The sequence below is a fragment of the Erythranthe guttata genome, chromosome 3 (assembly GCF_056151865.1).
Source record: "Erythranthe guttata isolate IM_541 chromosome 3, IM_541, whole genome shotgun sequence".
In the NCBI taxonomy this organism is placed as follows: Eukaryota; Viridiplantae; Streptophyta; class Magnoliopsida; order Lamiales; family Phrymaceae; genus Erythranthe; species Erythranthe guttata.
The window spans coordinates 18,051,272-18,070,231 of record NC_142535.1 but is presented as its reverse complement, the minus strand read 5'-3'; the positions used below and the strand labels follow the sequence as shown (position 1 = coordinate 18,070,231).

The 18,960-nt window shown below is 36.6% G+C and overlaps 2 protein-coding genes and 1 long non-coding RNA gene across 3 annotated transcripts; 2 read left to right on the top strand and 1 right to left on the bottom strand.

Moving 5' to 3' along the window:
* Positions 1-695: 695 nt before the first annotated feature.
* On the top strand, positions 696-1,482 carry LOC105974352 (uncharacterized). Its single transcript, XM_088815880.1, has one exon. It carries the CDS (start codon positions 815-817, stop codon positions 1,463-1,465), a length of 651 nt encoding a protein of 216 aa, XP_088672006.1. The 5' UTR covers positions 696-814; the 3' UTR covers positions 1,466-1,482.
* Positions 1,483-1,620: 138 nt separating this feature from the next.
* On the bottom strand, positions 1,621-3,209 carry LOC105974353 (uncharacterized). Its single transcript, XM_012999436.2, has 3 exons — positions 3,080-3,209; positions 2,092-2,270; positions 1,621-2,002 (listed from the first exon to the last, which is right to left on the bottom strand). The coding sequence occupies exons 2-3, from the start codon at positions 2,260-2,262 to the stop codon at positions 1,931-1,933; spliced, it is 243 nt and encodes an 80-aa protein (XP_012854890.2). The 5' UTR covers positions 2,263-2,270; positions 3,080-3,209; the 3' UTR covers positions 1,621-1,930.
* Positions 3,210-5,458: 2,249 nt separating this feature from the next.
* Positions 5,459-7,364, top strand: LOC148771993 (uncharacterized). The gene is made up of 4 exons (XR_016030439.1): positions 5,459-5,787; positions 5,873-6,995; positions 7,075-7,218; positions 7,326-7,364. It is a non-coding gene; the product is annotated as an uncharacterized LOC148771993 (long non-coding RNA).
* Positions 7,365-18,960: the final 11,596 nt, after the last annotated feature.

The window sequence follows — 18,960 nt, the reverse complement described above, 5'->3', positions numbered from 1 at the left end:
AAAGAAATTGTGACACCATTCACCACATATCTTCTTGTCTGAAATTATTGAATTCATCATTTTCAATTTTTCATTTTCTTTCAAATATGGATGTAAGTTGCTTTCTTAATTAATTGAAAATCCGCGTAAGTACCCTAATTTTGCATGTTAAATATGTATTTCTTACATGATATAGGTACCCAATGTGCAATATTATGAAAGTTGAAGGACTTAAATTGAACTTGAGGCCGGTCCGCTACACAAATTTCAATATTATGTGAAATATTGACTTCCCAATAAAGTTCCAAAATTCCTCTTACGTTTTCAAAAGTCGCACTCCTCTGAACAAACTTCAAGACACTACTCATTAATTTCTTGTAATTAATTAATTCGATTAAAAAATATATATATATATATAGCCAGTTTTTAATCAATTCAAATAATATTAGTATATCACAGAATTCGAATGATTTAATTTATTTTTTAAAATTGTAGAATAATATAATAATGCGTCTTTACCAGTTTTACCTAATTCAATTTCAATGGGCAAAACCTAGATTCCTACCCTTTAATGCATTAATTAATAAATAAATAAATAATTTCAATTCGAGAGCTGACTCTTTATATAATTAAATACATCAATTTCTCTCTTATCAAAAAAAAAAAAAAATACATCAATTTCTCTATTTTACTTTTACACGCATATTTAAGTGTGTATATGTGTGAACAATACACACAAATTTCTTCTTCTTCTTTCTCTCTCTACACTCGAATGCTCTCTCTCTTTCTCTCACACGCAGTGACTCACACACACACACAGAGACGATAAGAAGAAATGAGGAGCGGATATGATGATGAAGATCATCATGAAATTAGGATTAACGATAACTTGCAGAAACGAATATACATGCCAATGTTCTGCCGTTTGTCGGTTAAAGACGTTAAATTAAACGATCATTACAGAGATCCCATTTCCTCCGGCGAACCCTCCTCCCCTAAAGTCACCTGCATCGGCCAAGTCAAACGAAACAACCGTGTCACCGGCTATCCCTCCGCCGCCGCCGTCGCCACCGTCAACCACCACCACCACAACAAACCACCCATGATCAAGATCAACAAACTGTTCTCCGCCAGCAAAACCCAGCTCTTGCCCAGCACCACCGCTGCGAAAACCAGCTCCTCCTCTTCCTCCGGCGGCGGCGGCGGAGGAAGAAGTGGGAGCAGAAGCTGCAGAATTGGAAGAGAAATGCGTGTGATTAATTCGAGAAGACGAAGGGTGAAGACCACTGATTGTGATCGAGGCTGCGTCGTCGCTGCAGAGGTGGTGGATATTGGTGGAATGGATCCGCCGTTGCCGGTGGTGAAGAGGGTGCCGCCGCCGGAGGTCAATATCTGGAAGAGAAGGTTTAACGGGGTCGGGTTGCAAATCGAACAGATTCATTTACCGAACAACAACAAATTCGAACCACCCCCAACAACTGTATAATGAATTCATATATATATATCAATTCAAAATTCAGAATATATACTAATGTAAATAAATTCAATATTTTACATTTTTTCTTTTTTAGTTTCTTGTTATATTTTCTTTTTATATCTAAAGAAAGAGAAAAAAATGCTCGATAAGTGATGCAAAGCGTGTAATCGTGAAACAAATGCAGTTATCGTGTCAAAACAGGGTCAACAAGTATCCTACTACATGTTACGATACTTCCCCTAGGGACGGTATCGGAATTTGACGGAAACGAAATTTCTGCAAATACAACTTTTTACGCGGTCTTAAAATTCAAGAAAGCTTTCTTCATTTGCAAGATCGAAACAGAAAAACAGGAAAAACTCAGTACGAATCGCAATAATAATATCCTGCCGCCTCTCACATATAAAAAAGAAAAACACTCAAAACGACTATTATTGCAGGTCACCGTTTTAATACAACGGGTTGAGAAAACAGCTACTTTCTTCCCCTGTTAAGCCGCTGAAGGTGATAGTTAATGCTGCCCAAAGGCTTCCGTTTATTGCTAGTCTGAAAAAAAAAAACACTCGACTTAGTATTATTTAATAAAAGCTATTTAACGAAAATGACTTCAATTTGAGTCAAAATTACACAATTACCTGAGCATCCATGCAGTCGCTCAAGTTCGACTTTTGCCGACTGCACTTCTGATCGTTGCCTTGACTTAAAGACAGACAACTAAGAAACGTTATCATTTCTTTCATGCACGGTTTCTGAAGATTCGCAAATTTCTTTGGGTTGATGGATAAACTGCCAGCTTTTCTGCCCATTCTTAACCCTAGTTAAATCCCACAAATCGAGTTTAAACACAATGTCAATGAAAACACATTACAAAAATATTTTGTCGAACATTTCGTACTAAAATAACAGTAGTTGGAGTTTTTCAATAAGTCTCTATCCAAAAATAAGTCAACGTTTATCATTGGTTACGTAACGAGGAAGTGAAAAAGGCAAGAGTTAAGCAAACAAAACAAACCCAAATTGAATATCAAGAAACGAGCTTTTGGTTCGAGCAAGAACCATCCATGGCTTAAATCGAAAATACAAATCCATGGCATACATGTTAGGTAAGACCTCTATACTAACGCATTCGTGTCGGATATGGGCATAAAATCCAACATTTCATAGACCAAGATTTTTACGAGTATACGGTAACGGTTGCGTTTATATAGTTTTAACTCAGATAGTTATATTTTCAAGATCACTACATTTTTTTTTCAGCAAAGATGGTTTCTTTCATTACTTCAATGCAACCAACAAAAATTACATAAAAATTACACACACACACACACACACACACACACATATATGAACAATTCATCATTTACACAAAATTCATAAACCAGAGACATAACGAAAATACAAAAATTAATTTCCTGAATCAATTCTATCAATTCAAACTGCAACTGAATTTCATTAGGGTTCCGAAAATTTACAGCTCCCACAATTTATATTCACATGGAAACTACAGATTGAAACAAATACAGATAAAAACAATCAAACAGCAGGGCGCATTCATCACACAATAAAATGAAAAACCCAACCGGAAAAAAAAAAAAGCAAGCTTGTCCGGAGAATCATTCATACCTTGGTGGAGGAGACCGGCGAAGGTCAGTCGAGATTTGGGGATTTGCCACAAATCGAAAATTGCTCGGCGAGCTTCTTCTGTAACTAAGTGGGCCCACTGGGCTATCTTGGATCCGATCAAAGCCCATTTAAATTTAATTTGGGCTCAATCAATTTTTCTCATGAACACGTTTTGTCCAAATTGAAATTGTAAAATTAATTAATTGCATTTAGAATATGGTCAAAAATGCTGAATCCAAAAAGTATATTAAATAATATATAAATAAATACTGTATTTACTAAACAATAATAATAACTTTCATAAATTGATAATTTTTTTGATGAATTTTAAGATTCATTATTATTAACTTATGGATTATGTGGTGTTTCTTTAAATTATTAGAATTTTAGAACGCCCAATTATACTAGTTTGTAAATACGTAACTGTAGTATCTTCCTCGACTCGTGATTGTTAATTTATTCGTCCAAAAAATTTACCCACGACACATGATTATTGTTGTTACGGGCGGAGATCCGACAGATCTGATCAGAGTTAGCACTTTCAGAAAAAAATCATTTTTTTTTAAAATGAAAAACAAATCCAATTTTATTGCAAAATAAATTGAAAATCTAAACTTTAAATGAAAAAAAAAATACTTGTTCCAAAGTCTAGATTTTATTATTATTATTATTATTATTATTATTATTATTATTATTATTATTATTATTATTATTATTATTATTATTATTATTATTATTTGATATGCCTAATTGGGCCAACCCAATGGGCCTACAATTTCTTTACCTACTGGGCTACGAGCCCAATATCGAAGACCAATATCACCGAGGCCCAAACACCTTCAAGTAAGGCTTGGGCCCAATAAAGCAAACCCAACCCAATAAACGACATATAAATAGAGGTTTTACTCATTTTATTAAGGTACGTCCTATTAACTGAGCAATACTACAATACGTATTCTCTGGACTAATTCCATGATCAGCACGTCAGACTTGAGCGTCGGAGGGGTTTCCGCCGGATCAGCCCCCGGCGTAGTTCACGTGTGTTCATCTCGCAGATACCTCAGGATCATCAAGTTGGCAAGCTACAGATCCGCTTTGCTCTCCCAATACATTTTCTACACTACCCCAGGTGATCTACATTTTAGCATCATCATTTTGGCGCCGTCTGTGGGAACGATGCAAACCAGATCACGTAGCCAACAAGATCCTCCTGAGGCGTCTGCTCGGAGAGAAAATGACACAGCTAACGACCTCCCACCTCGTTGAGGCTCTGGCTTGCCACCTCCTCCACATCCCATGGATCCGCCTCGCGAGGTTCAGGTGATCCCCCTCGGGACTAGGGATGGCAATGGGGCGGGTATGGGGCGGGTTTTGCAATCCCCATCCCCGCCCCGCTATGAAAATCCCCATCCCCATCCCCGTAAAAAATCCCCACGGGTATTAAAAGAATCCCCGTACCCGCCCCATAAAATCCCCACGGGTATCGGGGCGGGTAAAAATCCCCGTCTATTTTATTTTTCTTTTTTTTGTAATAAATAAATATGCAATTTAATGATTTATTTCAACAAATAAATCAATATTTAATTATAATACTAATATTTAATTATATAATGGAAACCTAAAAATCCCCATTTTAACTAATATTTAATATATTCCTACTATTTAATTATTTATATTTAATATAATAATTAAAAAATATATATTATATATATAAATAATGCGGGGCGGGTACGGGGACGGGTACGGGGCGGGTCTACGGGGCGGGTATAGGCAAACCCATCCCCGTACCCGTACCCGGTCAAAAAAAAATTTCAATCCCCATACCCGCCCCATTTTTTTTCGGGGCGGGGAATACCCGAAAATTTCGGGGCGGGGCGGGGCGGGGCGGGGATCCGTCGGGGCGGGTCAAATTGCCATCCCTACTCGGGACCCACCACTCGCCGATCCATCACTCCCTGCTCCTCGAATGGTTCAAATAACCGAGGATGACTCAATATATCGCCACGATGGGAGCAGATGCTCCCAACGCGATACCAGCACCTGCTCCACATGTGGAGCCACCTATGGCACCACCGCCATCGACTCCCTGGGGGCTTACATCGCCCCCAAAATATTTCGCTCGCCAAGGGTTATCGACTCCCTGGGGGCTTACATCTGCTCCCAAAATATTTCGTTCGCCAAGGGTTATTGACTCCCTGGGGGTCACATCGCCCCCAAAACATTTCATTCGTCATAGCAGGAGCCGCGCCCGCGCGCCACCTCAGCAAAAAAAAAAAAAAAAAAAAACAAAGATTAAAAAAAATGGGATGATAATAATTCGAACTAATAAAAAAACTAATCCAATGTTTATGTTATATAAATATTTCTCTACTTTTTCTCATCCAATGTATACGTGTACGAATTTATGGTAAAAGTATTTATAATTGTAATATAAATTTATAACATTAATATCTTTTTATTAAGAAACAATTAAGGGAAAAAAAAAAGAAAAAAAAGGAAAGGTGGCTACAATTCTGGGTGTAGAACATGGAAATTACCAGTAAAGTTTATATCGCCAATATATATATATATATATGTTTTGTGCAGAACTTCAAATTGTCGAAACCCTAGCGAGTAGAAAAGTTCGATCTTGGTGTTCGAAAATCGTCCATCTTCGCTGTTGGCTGTAATTTCATCGTAATTTCAATATATTTATCGAGATTGAACTGGTAATTTTTGTTTTCCTTTTTCTCTGTTTCTACCCTAAATTTTGATTTTGCCCTAAATTGAACTGTTGATATGATTTTTCTGCAGTTGTTACAGTAGAGGAGCAAAGCAGCAATGCCGATAGTTTTAGCTTTCTCATTGGCTGTTTTTCTCATCGGCTGTTTGGGCTGTACGATTGGTTACCCTCTGTGCCACTGTTGTTTATGCTTTACTTGCTCTTGCATTACGATTGGTTGCTCTGTATCCAGTTGTTGTTAATGACATAAGATTAGCGACTCTATTTGCGATTGCCGTCGTAGTTTTCCACGTCCGCAGTGCAAAGAACGTCGACATTATTAGTCGAATGCCGGACAATATTCTGATTTTGATTCTAGAACGTGTGGATATACTATACGCTACTAGGACTTGCGTTCTTTCGAAGAGGTGGAGGAATCTCCACCGACTTTTGCCGAACGTTAGTTTGAACTGTTACCTTCTTGTAGGACCTCATTGGCCAGAAATATATAGATTCATGGATTATCCTTTCTTGATGATTAACTCACTTGATAGATTCTTGAGGCTTCGTTCTGGTTCAAAGATCCGTTCTTTTCGTTTAACTTGTTGTTTGAAGGAGCCGCTAACCGAACGGTTTGAGCGGTGTATTTATTTTCTAGGAAGATTAGGCGTTGAAGAACTTAGTCTGAATTGTTGTTGCGACAGGAGTTGGACTTACACAAAGTTTTATTTTTCTTGTCAACTACTTTCCGAGATGCCGTTGTTGAAAGATTTCAAATTGGGATTCTGTTATTTGCAGCCGAGCTTGAGAATCCAATCTAACTCCCTCCAATCGCTTTCACTTGAATACGTGACGTTGTGTCCTGGTGCTATAGAGTGCGTTTTGTCCAATTGTTTGAGGCTCGACTGTTTGAAAATTAATTACTGCAAATGTCCTTCTAAGCTAAGCATTTGTGGACCCGATCTGAAATTGAAGTCTGTCTATGTAAGTTGATGTGAAGGTATAGAGGAGGTAGAGTTGTATGCCAGTAATCTCGTCGTATTCGAGTTTTTCAATTGTGAATTGGTTAACTTTAAATTCAACCATGTTCCGAAACTAAAAGGTACATATCTTGGTAGTTCTGAGAAAAACTTTGTGCCTTATATTTGTGGGGAGCTTGCCAAACATTCGCCGAACCTAAAACCGTTGATTTTTACAAGTCAATGTGAAGTTCAGGTATGAGAATTGAGAAGCTTCTCTATTACTTTTTTGGCATACCGACTTTTTTATTTACGCTCGGTTTTTTGATACTCAGGAAAAATGCGGACATATGAGAATTAACATGTTCAGCAACCTTAGGCGATTACATGTCTTGATATCTTCTAGGCAAAAATTCAATCTTCTTTTACTGACTCCATTATTGCAAAGTTGTCCCCTCCTACAGGACTTTCTCTTGAATGTAAGTATTTACTCTTTCTTTTATCGCGAGTTACAAATCGAGTAAAATCGAAAGAAAAAGTTAAAATTTAACAAGATGTGTTTTTATTTTTATGTTATTGGTTGTAGATGTTCACTGTTGAATACGACGGATTGGTAGAGAAAAAGAGAAAAAGCATAACGTAGTATTTCACTCGGAGCTGAAGAGAATGGAAATTGCTGGATTTCATGGGATGGAAAGTGACATTGAGTTTGCCTTGTACATACTCAGAAGTGCAACATGCCTAGAGAAAATGTATATAACTCGGTGTTTTAAAGTGTTGGAGCGGTCCAAGTGGAAATACTATTATGCAACTCGATGGAGTAAGAAGACGCACAAAATGATTCACGAACAGTTACAAGAAGAAGTTGTTTCCAGGGCTGCACAAGTCATTATTCAACACCAAAACCATCTCGAAGATTCGATTTAGTCAAAAAACATTTTCTCTTTTTGCTATATTTAATGCTACACTTTTCAACTGGTTTTTATTGCATGATAAGTAATGCTTTGTCTGATTGATTAACCATTTTTTGATTAATTCAATGGGTAAAAACAGCCTACAAAATATGTTTTCATATAAATCCCTAAAAACATTCCTTATTTATAAGTACAAGCCAATCAATAAATGTCACAACTCACAAATCAACCATTTTCCAACAAATCTAGAAACAAAGTGTTTTTATGTATCAAGTGAACAAAATAGGATGAAGATACAGAGATAGAGAGAGAGAGAACTCTTCAACTCTAAACAAAGCGGATAATGAGATAAGAGAGACAGAGAACTCTCGGATAATGAGATAAGAGAGACAGAGAACTCTTCGACTTTAAACAAAGGTTATGTATAAAACACACATAGTTTCGAACAAAAAAGATGAAGATACAGAGATAGGGAGATAAGAGAGAGAGAGAACTCTTCGACTTTAAACAAAGCTTCAACAGAGCTGATATTGGGCTATAAACCATAATTTTCAGCTAAGGCCCATCATTTATTTTGTATTAAAACAAAATAAATAATTTAACTTTTTTCACAAACCTTTTAAATTTGAACATTCATTTCAAAATAAATGAGTATTGCCAGTTTCAATTGTCCGTTTCTATTTCGCTGCAGTTATTGTATATTACATGTATTATATATAAATATATATAATTGTGTAGCTCAGTTCCCTGCACTACGGTGATAATGGAGTTTGTGGAAGATTTTGGACTAGATATATCCAATAATTGAACTATAAGGATGAAGTTCAAATAAATTAAAAACTAGAAGGACCCCTATGGGCAATTATATCATCTGTATTCTAAGTGTGATTCTTGATTCTTGATATTCATTCCGGTTGAAACATACTAGTATAATACCAGCAATAACCCTCCCTAAACTATAGACACAACATACCAACGACGAAACTATCAACCAAAAGGCTGATCTCGGCTGGCATTCCGAAGAAGCGTATCGTTGCTCCAAAGTCCCCCTTCAAACGATCTACAACCGAAACATTTCGAGGAGGCGCTTGATCAGTCACAATGAAGATGGGATGACGATTGGCTTCTCGATTATTTCTCGATTGGATTTAGGAGAAGTGCTACATTCCTATTTTTTTTCCTTCTATACCTAAATTACAATTTTATAGTTCCATAGGCATATTTGTACAAATTCAAAACTTGCAGGGTTCAAATTGCAAAAAGTGAGAAAAACAACAACATTGTCCATGCATTGGCGTGGTGCATCCGGCTCATGCCAATTGCCACAGCCCATTTTCTCAATAAATTATTATTATTATTATTATTATTAATTATTAATTATTATAATTATTATTACATAAAATGTATCTTATTTATTTATTATTAGAAAATTAGTAGAAAAAAAATATTAAAAATAAATAATTACAGATGTACTACTGGGGTAGGATTCTTCACGATTTAGTTTCAATTTTGATAATTGTTAAAAATCATAGTTAAAAATTAGTAGAGAAAAAATATTAAATAAATAATTACAGAAATACCATTAGAATTTTTTAGGGTTGTCAAGCGTTACTTTCTTTTATATATATATATATATATATATATATATATATATATATATATATATATATATATATATATATATATATATATATATATATATATATATATATATATATATATATATATATATTTAATTCAACACATATAAGCTATATAACATAACTTCTAACATAATTTAGTGACATTGAGTTTACGTTGTACATACTCAGAAGTGTAATCTATTAACACTTATCTCCAACCTCTTCTCCATATATTTCAGCTTATAATATCTTTTATTATTCCTTAGATTGTAGAGATTAGTTGTTATGTTAGTCTAAATAAATCCCTCGAAGATAGGAGATTTATAGCTTGATTGTTTAGGGTTTGTTATTTCTCATCTGTATATATTCTTGTACACAGATGGTTAATAGCATGTTTTTCAGTAATCTCTTCTATATGGTACAGAGCCTTTCTCACTCTCACGAGTAATATCTATTTCTACCCACCACCCACCCATGGCTACCACAACTCCTGCAACCAATACCATTCAATTGGTTCAATTTAATCCGGCTTCCCAACTCCCTTTGAAACTCACGGGAGCTTCTAACTTTTCCAATTGGAAGGCTCAAGTCTCTTCGCTCATGTACGGACATAACATATTTTCTTACCTTGATGGCAGCACACTGCTCCAGCCCCGACAACCACCACAAACAGTCAGGAGGTGCCCAATCCACTATATAAACTTTGGTTTCGGCAGGACCAACTTATTCGTAATGCGTTGATGGCCTCAGTAGATCCGACCATCACCTCCACCATTGTTGCCGCTGCCACTTCCAAACAAGCATGGGAAGCTCTTCACACACTCTACGCCAATAAATCTCATACAAGAATCTTCAGTCTCCGAAACTCCTTAACCAAAGTTTCGAAGGGTACAAAATCCATCGCTGAATATCTTCGAGATATTCGAAGCATTGCCGATGAACTTGCCACTGCTGGTGCGCCAACTACGACCGACGAACTAGTCGTCAAAATTTTGAGTGGCCTTACTTCCGAATACGAAGCCATTTCCGCTGCGATTCAAGCACGTGACTCAGCCATATCCTATGAGGAGCTATTTGACAAACTAATTAATCATGAGATGTTTCTCAAACACAGTGAAGCTCTAAAACCTGTACTTCCTATCACCGCTGCCGTCGCTCAAAGGGCCAACAACTCTTTCACATCTTCTCGTAATACTCGAAGAAGCTATCCACAACAACAAGCATGGCGCTCTCAGCCCAATCGTAACCAAAGATGGAGAAATTCATCTTCTCAGTGGTCTCCATCATCTGCTCCACAACAATTCTCACAGGTACAATGCCAACTTTGTGAGAAACTTGGTCACACTGCACGTGTCTGCCGATCCCGCTCACACAATCATATGGAAGCAAAAGCCAATTTCGTCTCCAAATCTGCCAATACTCCGACATCTCCATGGATCTTGGACTCCTGAGCATCTCATCATTTGACTTCCGAACCTCGAGGTTTCACCAATACCGACGAGTATCATGGAACGTCAGAAGTAGCAATGGGTGATGGTAACATGATCCCTATAACTCACACTGTATCTACTCAATTAAGTGCATCTAATTCTACTTTCAAACTCTCTAACACATTATGTGCGCCTGCTATCAAACAAAATCTTATCTCTGTCTCAAAATTTTGCCAAGACAATCTCACATCTATTGATTTTTTTCCTTTCAAATTTCTTGTGAAGGATCTGAGTACGGGAACCCCACTAGTGTGCACTACAAGAAAAAGACCTTTTGACAACACACAGTACGCGTTGTTAAACTATATACACAACGCGCGCGCGAATGTTGTAGACCAACATGCGGCAGGAGTAACGATGGACTCTATAAGTGGCCCAATTTCAATAATCCAGTGTCTCTAAGTGCAGTTACAACACATCCTCTTGACTTGTGGCACCGTCGATTGGGTCATCCCAACTCTCGAACATTGCATTTTATGTTGAATAAATTTTCCTTACCATTCTCAGCTAAGGAAAAAATTTCTTTTTGTAATTCCTGTTCGTCGAATAAAGTCCATAGGCTTCCGTTTTATCAAAATACATTGTCCAGTGATGCCCCCTTTAAATGACTTTTCAGTGATTTATGGGGGCCATCTCCTGTCCTAACTATTGATAAAAAATTATACTACTGCATTTTCGTCGATCAATTTACAAAATATGTTTGGCTTTATACTCTCAAAACAAAAAATGAGGTTCAATCGATATTTCAAAAATTTCATCCCTTGGTTGAAAATTTTTTCAAGACCAAAATTGTGTCATTATATACAGATGGGGGTGGTGAGTTTCAAAGCCTAGGTCCTTATCTTCAATCTCATAGCATAGAACACCTTTTATCTCATTCTTATACCCCACAAAGAGTTGCAATTGCAGAACGCCGTCATCGGCATATTATTGAAACGGCCAAAACATTACTCTATCAAGCCTCGTTGCCTTCTAAATTTTGGTCGTTTGCCTGTCATCATGCAACCTTTCTAATTAATCGCCTACCTACCCCGAATCTGCAAAATCAATCTCCATATAAGAAATTATTTGGAGAAGATCCGAACTACCAATCATTGAGAGTTTTTGGTTGTCTTTGCTACCCGTGGTTGAAACCATACACGAAAAACAAGCTTGAGCCTCGCTCTAAACCTTGCATATATCTCGGCTTCTCTGTTACTCACCATTGTCATCAATGTTTTGATCCAAAAACCTATAAGTTATTCTTGTCTCGAGATGTCAATTTTTTTGAAAATATTTTTCCGTATGAAAATATTTTTCAGAACTTGAAAGATGATATTTCAAACAAAGATTGGGATATTGTTTTTCTTCAAAATACACTCGAAAAAGAAATTCCATCTCCATCCTTGTCGCTTGACATACCACAGCCCATAATCATTTCACAAGACTATTTGCGGCGCCACTCCGGAGCTCCGACATTGCCACCAGTCAACACTAGTTCGGACTCTCTCTACCTGGTAATTCTACACCACCATCATCTGATATACCCCCACTCACAACCACCACAGCCACAAACCCATATATTCCCACTCATTCAATAACTCACCAGCACCTTATTTCAGCCTCTTCTTCAGCATTACCCACAACCCATAATTCCAATCCCATCACCATTGCTCCACCTACAGCTGAAAATTCCAACCCACCCACCATTGCTCCTCCAACTTCTTCTTTATTACCCACAACCCAAAATCCCAAAGCCTCTGCAGCTGAACCAAGCCGTATAACCACTCGATCCCGAAATAAAATATTTAAACCGAAACGAGTTTTTGACTTCACAGCAAAACTTTCCCCCCTCAGCACTCCTAACACCCTTAAACAGGCTATTCAATTTCCTCAATGGAGAGATGCTATGAAAGTAGAGTTTGATGCATTATTGAACAATCAAACATGGGAGTTACTACCACGGGATCCCACACAAAATATTATTGCTTGCAAATGGTTGTTTCGAGTCAAGCAAAAGCAGGATGGTACAGTTGATCGCTTCAAAGCGAGGTTAGTAGCTAAGGGCTTCACTCAAAGGGTCGGAATCGATTATCACTCTACATTCAGCCCAGTAGTTAAAGCTACTACGGTACGTCTTGTTTTGTCCATTGATGTCCAAAATAACTGGCCTCTGCATCAACTAGACATTAACAATGCATTCCTCCAAGGACACTTGGAAGAGGAAGTGTTCATGCAGCAGCCTCCTGGTTTTGAACATGAAGATTTGCCGAGCCATGTGTGTCGCTTAAAAAAATCCATTTACGGTCTTAAACAAGCCCCGCGGGCATGGTATATTGAGTTGACCAACTCGTTACAGCAAATGGGGTTCAAAAAATCGAAATCTGATAGCTCGCTCTTTATTGCTCATAGAACAAATGTATCTCTCTACATTTTAGTCTATGTTGACGATATTATTGTCACATGGAGCAGCACAAAACTCATTCGAGAGGTTATCTCTAATCTCTCAAGTCGATTTTCTCTTAAAGATCTTGGTCTTCTTACGTATTTTTTGGGCATTGAAGTATTTCGTAAACCTGCCGGCATATTTCTCTCGCAATCTAAATATATTATGGATATTCTCCATGATTCCAATATGCAAGATAGCAAAGGCGTTCTCACTCCGATGAGTTCAAACCAAGTCATTTTTGCCAATGATGGACATGAACCGACAGATGCCACCAACTACAGAAAAGTGATTGGCAAGTTGCAATACTTATCTTTCACTCGGCCCGACATCACGTATTCTGTAAATAAATTGTCCCAATTTATGCACTCTCCATCTGAAAATCATTGGAAAGTAGTGAAGCGAGTTCTCCGATATCTCCAACATACAGCTACTTATGGTCTTCAAATAAACACTCAGAATGACCGGAATCTTTATGTTTACTCAGACGCCGACTGGGCTGGTAACCCGAATGATCGCACATCAACAACGGGATTTCTTATATTTCTTGGATCAAACCCCATCAGCTGGTCTTCTAAAAAACAAAAAACGGTTGCCCGATCATGAACAGAGGCGGAGTATAGGGCTGTTGCTACGGCAGTCACGGAAACTAATTGGGTAATGAACTTGCTACAAGAGCTTCAAGTAACACTCTTTCGACCACCGAAGATTTTCTGTGATAATATTGGGGATACCTATCACTGTCAAAATCCTGTGTTGCATAGTAAAATGAAGCATATAGAAGTTGATTTTTACTTTGTGCGAGATCAAGTAGCAAAGAATCAAGTCACTGTGACTCATATACATGCAGCAGACCAATTGGCAGATATACTTACGAAACCTCTTCCGAAGCCTGCTTTCTATCGTCATTTGTCCAAGTTAGGTGTCGTTCCTCAACACCCTGTCGTTCCTCAACACCCAACTTGAGGGGGGCGTATTAACACTTATCTCCAACCTCTTCTACAGATATTCCAGCTTATAATATCTTTATTATTCCTTAGATTGTAGAGATTAGTTGTTATGTTAGTCTAAATAAATCCCTCGAAGATAGGAGATTTATAGCTTGATTGTTTAGGGTTTGTTATTTCTCAGCTGTATATATTCTTGTACACAGATGGTTAATAGCATGTTTTTCAGTAATCTCTTCTATATAATCTACCTAGAGAAAATGTCTATAACTCGGTGTGCTAAAGGGTTCAAGTGGAAGCACTATATTGTAACTCTATTGAGTGAAGATATTATTCAACACAAAATAATTCACAAACAATTAGTTTCCGAGACTGCACAAGTTATTATTCAACACAAAGCTCATCATTTTACCTCAACTAGTTTGAATAGTTTTATACCTCAACTAGTAGTCATATAAGATTTCGAGCCGAGCCCAGTGAACCGACAAACTTTATATCACACTTAAGACAGTCCCAAAATTTGACCTTTCTCCTGAGACGAGCATCGCTTTGAATAAATATATGGCCTCCTGAGACCCGTTTTCCCTGATCAAACTGAATATTCTAAACGACCATGATCTTGGAATATCGTTATGTTTGAAATATTGAATATGGTCTACCATATTTAGGCGCTTTCACAAGATGAAATGTGGACTTTGCCATTTGGTGAGGCCTAATGAGTTGTCTCTTGGTAACTTTATCGAACAATTTGTGGGCACAAACTCCAGAGCGAACCACATTGGTTATAGAGATTGGTTAATCATAATTCCCTTATAGGCCTATTTTCACTACGAGGCATTTACTCTGACACTATGGGGATGTTTGGTTATGTTTCCAATGAGAATTTCTAGTTTTCAAAATTTCTGATGGAAAAAGCAGTTTATTGGTTTTTGTGTAAAAAATGGGAATATGTTTGGATGAAGGGGTATTTTAGTTTTATGTAGGTGTAGAAATGAAAATATGTTTGGTTGTGGTGAATTTTCTCTACGAAAGTACGTGCAAAAGTGGAATAATGATGATTGAGGATGATGATAGTGATTATTATTATTATTGTTGTTGTTGTTGTTGTTGTTGTTGTTGTTGTTGTTGTTGTTGTTGTTGTTGTTGTTGTTGTTGTTGTTGTTGTTGTTGTTGTTGTTGTTGTTGTTGTTGTTGTTGTTGTTGTTGTTGTTGTTGTTGTTGTTGTTGTTGTTGTTGTTGTTGTTGTTGTTGTTGTTGTTGTTGTTGTTGTTGTTGTTGTTGTTGTTGTTGTTGTTGTTGTTGTTGTTGTTGTTGTTGTTGTTGTTGTTGTTGTTGTTGTTGTTATTATTATTATTATTAATAAAGGGGAAATATGCAATCCCCATCAAATGGAAAATATTAGGAGTAAAACCCAATTGACTTTTAAAACTTTTGCACAAACCCACATCCCAAACTTAATTAGTGAAACCCCCTCAGTTAAACATAATAAAATATAAGTACTCTTATTAACAGTTTTTTATACTAAATCAAATATTTAATCACGATATCTTTCCATAACTGTTTCCCTTTTTATAGGCGGACGTGATTCTCCTTGATCTGCAGGCGTGATTTCAGTCGAGATTATGTGAGAATAGAGATATCGTCGCCGTTCAACCATACTGTATTCGTTGCCGGAGTTAAACCGTGGTTGAAGGTCAGAGGTTCTGCTTTAATTTTGTTAGTTTCGTAATTGGGGCTGGGTTGTAGTGTGTGTATTCAGATATGTGTGTATGTGTATTTAGAACCGAATTTTCATTGTTTCTTTTTTTGTCGTCTTAATTGGTGTAAATGATCGTTACTGATTGAAAATTTTATACCGATTTACACAGAGTCACGTTGTGATTACTCTGTAAATCTTTTGTTCGTTTTGCGTTATTTGGTACGCTAGTGTAATTTCATTGTAATTTGTTTTTTTGCGTTACTTGATATGTTTCGATGTTTTTGTTGTGGTTTCAATGTGTTTGTTGTGGTTGAATTGAATTCACATAATATTATGTGATTTGCATTTACAGAGTAGTGCAAATTTATTCATCAGAATTAGTGACATAATAGTCACATTCTCATTTTTTGTGTGTAGTGCTGCACATCATGTCGTCAACCTTGATGATTGTGTTGAAGTATGGAGGCTCGTTTGGGGTGAAGATATGTCAGGGTGATTTTGTGTATGAAGACCTCGTTGGCCTTGTCATTGATAAGTGGTGCAATTTGACTTCGAATATGACTATAGCCATATTTATGTATTTTTTCGAATATGACTGTAGTCATATTCGAATATAACTATTGTTGAATATAATCTATATTCTCGTTTTCAGGTTGACTTTTAGTAAGTAGATTCAAATTGATTTTTTTGTGTGGATATTGATTGAATTGTTTTCGTAAACAATAGGGAATCTTCGTTGTTTTATATGATTTGGTAAACATGACTATGTCATATAATCGGAATTTTTAAGTTCAAAATATAAAAAACAACAATATAAAGAAAAAATATGACTACAATTAATATAGTCACATATAGTCATATTCAACTATAGTCATATTCGGCGTTGCAAACCTGTGGAGAGAAAATTTTCAATTTTTTGTTTTAAAAAAATAAAAAATAAATTATTTTTATTAAAAAATATTAAAATAAAAATACATAAAAAATGGCTAAATAAAGTCCGAAAATAATATAAAAATAAAAAATAAAAAAATAAAGTCCGAATTTTTTTTTTTATTTATTTGGTAGCAATTTTTTAGGAATTTGGAAGCCGATTTTTAGGATAAATTGTAATTATGGAAATAGAGAAAAAAAAAATAATTGAGATAAACCATACTAATTAATCCTAATTAGCGGGATTTAGGTCCTCATTAATAGAAATTTTGTAAATAGTAGATAATTATTAAAAAAACGTGGGATTTAGTTGCCTTATTAATAGGAATTTTGTTAATACTAGATAATTATTAAAAAAAACGTGAGGTAGTATAAGGGTAAGATTAGACACGGCCACGGGTCGGTTTTGGGCCCGGAACCGGCCCGAACCGGCCCGTTGACGGCCCAAACCGGCCCGTTGACCGTGTGAACCGGCCCGGAACCGTGAACCGGCCTGTCCTACCCGGGACGAGCCCGGTTCTTAGATTTGGTGAACCGTGAACCGTCGGGCCGGCCCGGCGGTTCACCCGGATTTAAGAAAAAAAAAATATTCAAAAAAATTCAAAAACAAAGCAAATAACGGCTAGTGAACCGGCCCGGTGAACCGGCCGTTATTTACTTTTTTTTTAATTTTTTTGAATTTTTCCCCCTCCCCCCAAATTTTTCCTATAAATACTCTCACACCCCAATTTTGCTTTTTTTTTGAATTTTTTTTGCCCCCAAACCCCCCCAATTTTTCCTATAAATACCCTCACACCCCAATTTTTCCTATAATTTACTTATTCATCAAATATTTCAAATTTGTGCTTCTAAATTGACTTTTCATTTATTTCCTTTTCCTTTATCTATTTAAAAGTATTTCTTTTAATTTACTTATTCATAAAATATTTCAAAAAAAAAAAAAAAAAAAAAAAATTATTCAAAATTTCCGGGCCGACGCGGAACCGGCTCGAACCGGCGGGCCGACCCGGCCCGATGAACCGTGAACCGGTCCGAACCGGTCCGAACCGGCCCGAACCGGCCCGTGGCCATGTCTAGGTAAGATTGTAAATAAATATTCTAGGGGGTTTTCACAAAGGAAGAATTATGTTATGGACATATGACTATTTTTATCTATAGGAGGGGTGTATTGCTAATTATAATTATAATTATTATTATTATTATTATTATTATTATTATTATTATTATTATTATTATTATTATTATAATAATAATAATAATGCTGAATATGGACACTTGACTCTGGACTCGTGTACTTGGGATATGTTTAATGAATAAAGAATTACATGTTATTCAATAATGTTGTATATGATTTTAAAGCCCCACTAATATTTCTTTAAGCACACAAATAGTTACCAACTTACCTGCTGTATTGAACATATACAAAGACCAAAAAGCTTCCAAAATATGTAAACAAAGGACAATAAACGAAGACATAAACACTCAATCAACCACACAACATTTTTTTAAGTACTCTAATCAATTATACGTAGTTTCAAATAAAACGAATGAAGATACAGAGAGCAAGCAAACTCTTGAACTGATTCAAAATACAGAAATAAAACGAATGAAGATACAGAGAGCAAGGAAACTCTCGAACAGATTCAAAATACAGAAATACAGGGAGCAAAAAAACTCGCAAGCTGATTCAAGATAGAAAGATACAGAGAGAGAAGAGACTCTCGAGCAGATTCAAGAACATAGAGCGAAGAGACTCTCGAACTGATTCTCAAATGCGGGGCATGCTGCAAGCGCAGCTGCAGGAAGATCCATCACCACGGCAAAACTCGAAACCACGAACAAAACCCAAAATGACAGCTGAGGGAATCCTAATCACGGTCCACAAGCGACATACCTTCAACCACAACATATAAAGAGGGTACACATCTTCAATCTCCACATAGAACATAGGGTAAGCAGCAACTACATTCCTTATAGCATTGCGTGTACTTTCATCAACATCAACTGGAATCAGCACCTGGACCACCCCAGACAAACTACCAAATTGTTGCAGCGCAGCCAAATCATCAACAATACGTAGATCAACAACATTTCTTACAGTTATACTGTACACTGGCCTTCGTTCTCTAAACATCTATAAGACACGACAAATTCAACAAATTCAAATTCAAATATCATATTACACTACAAATCC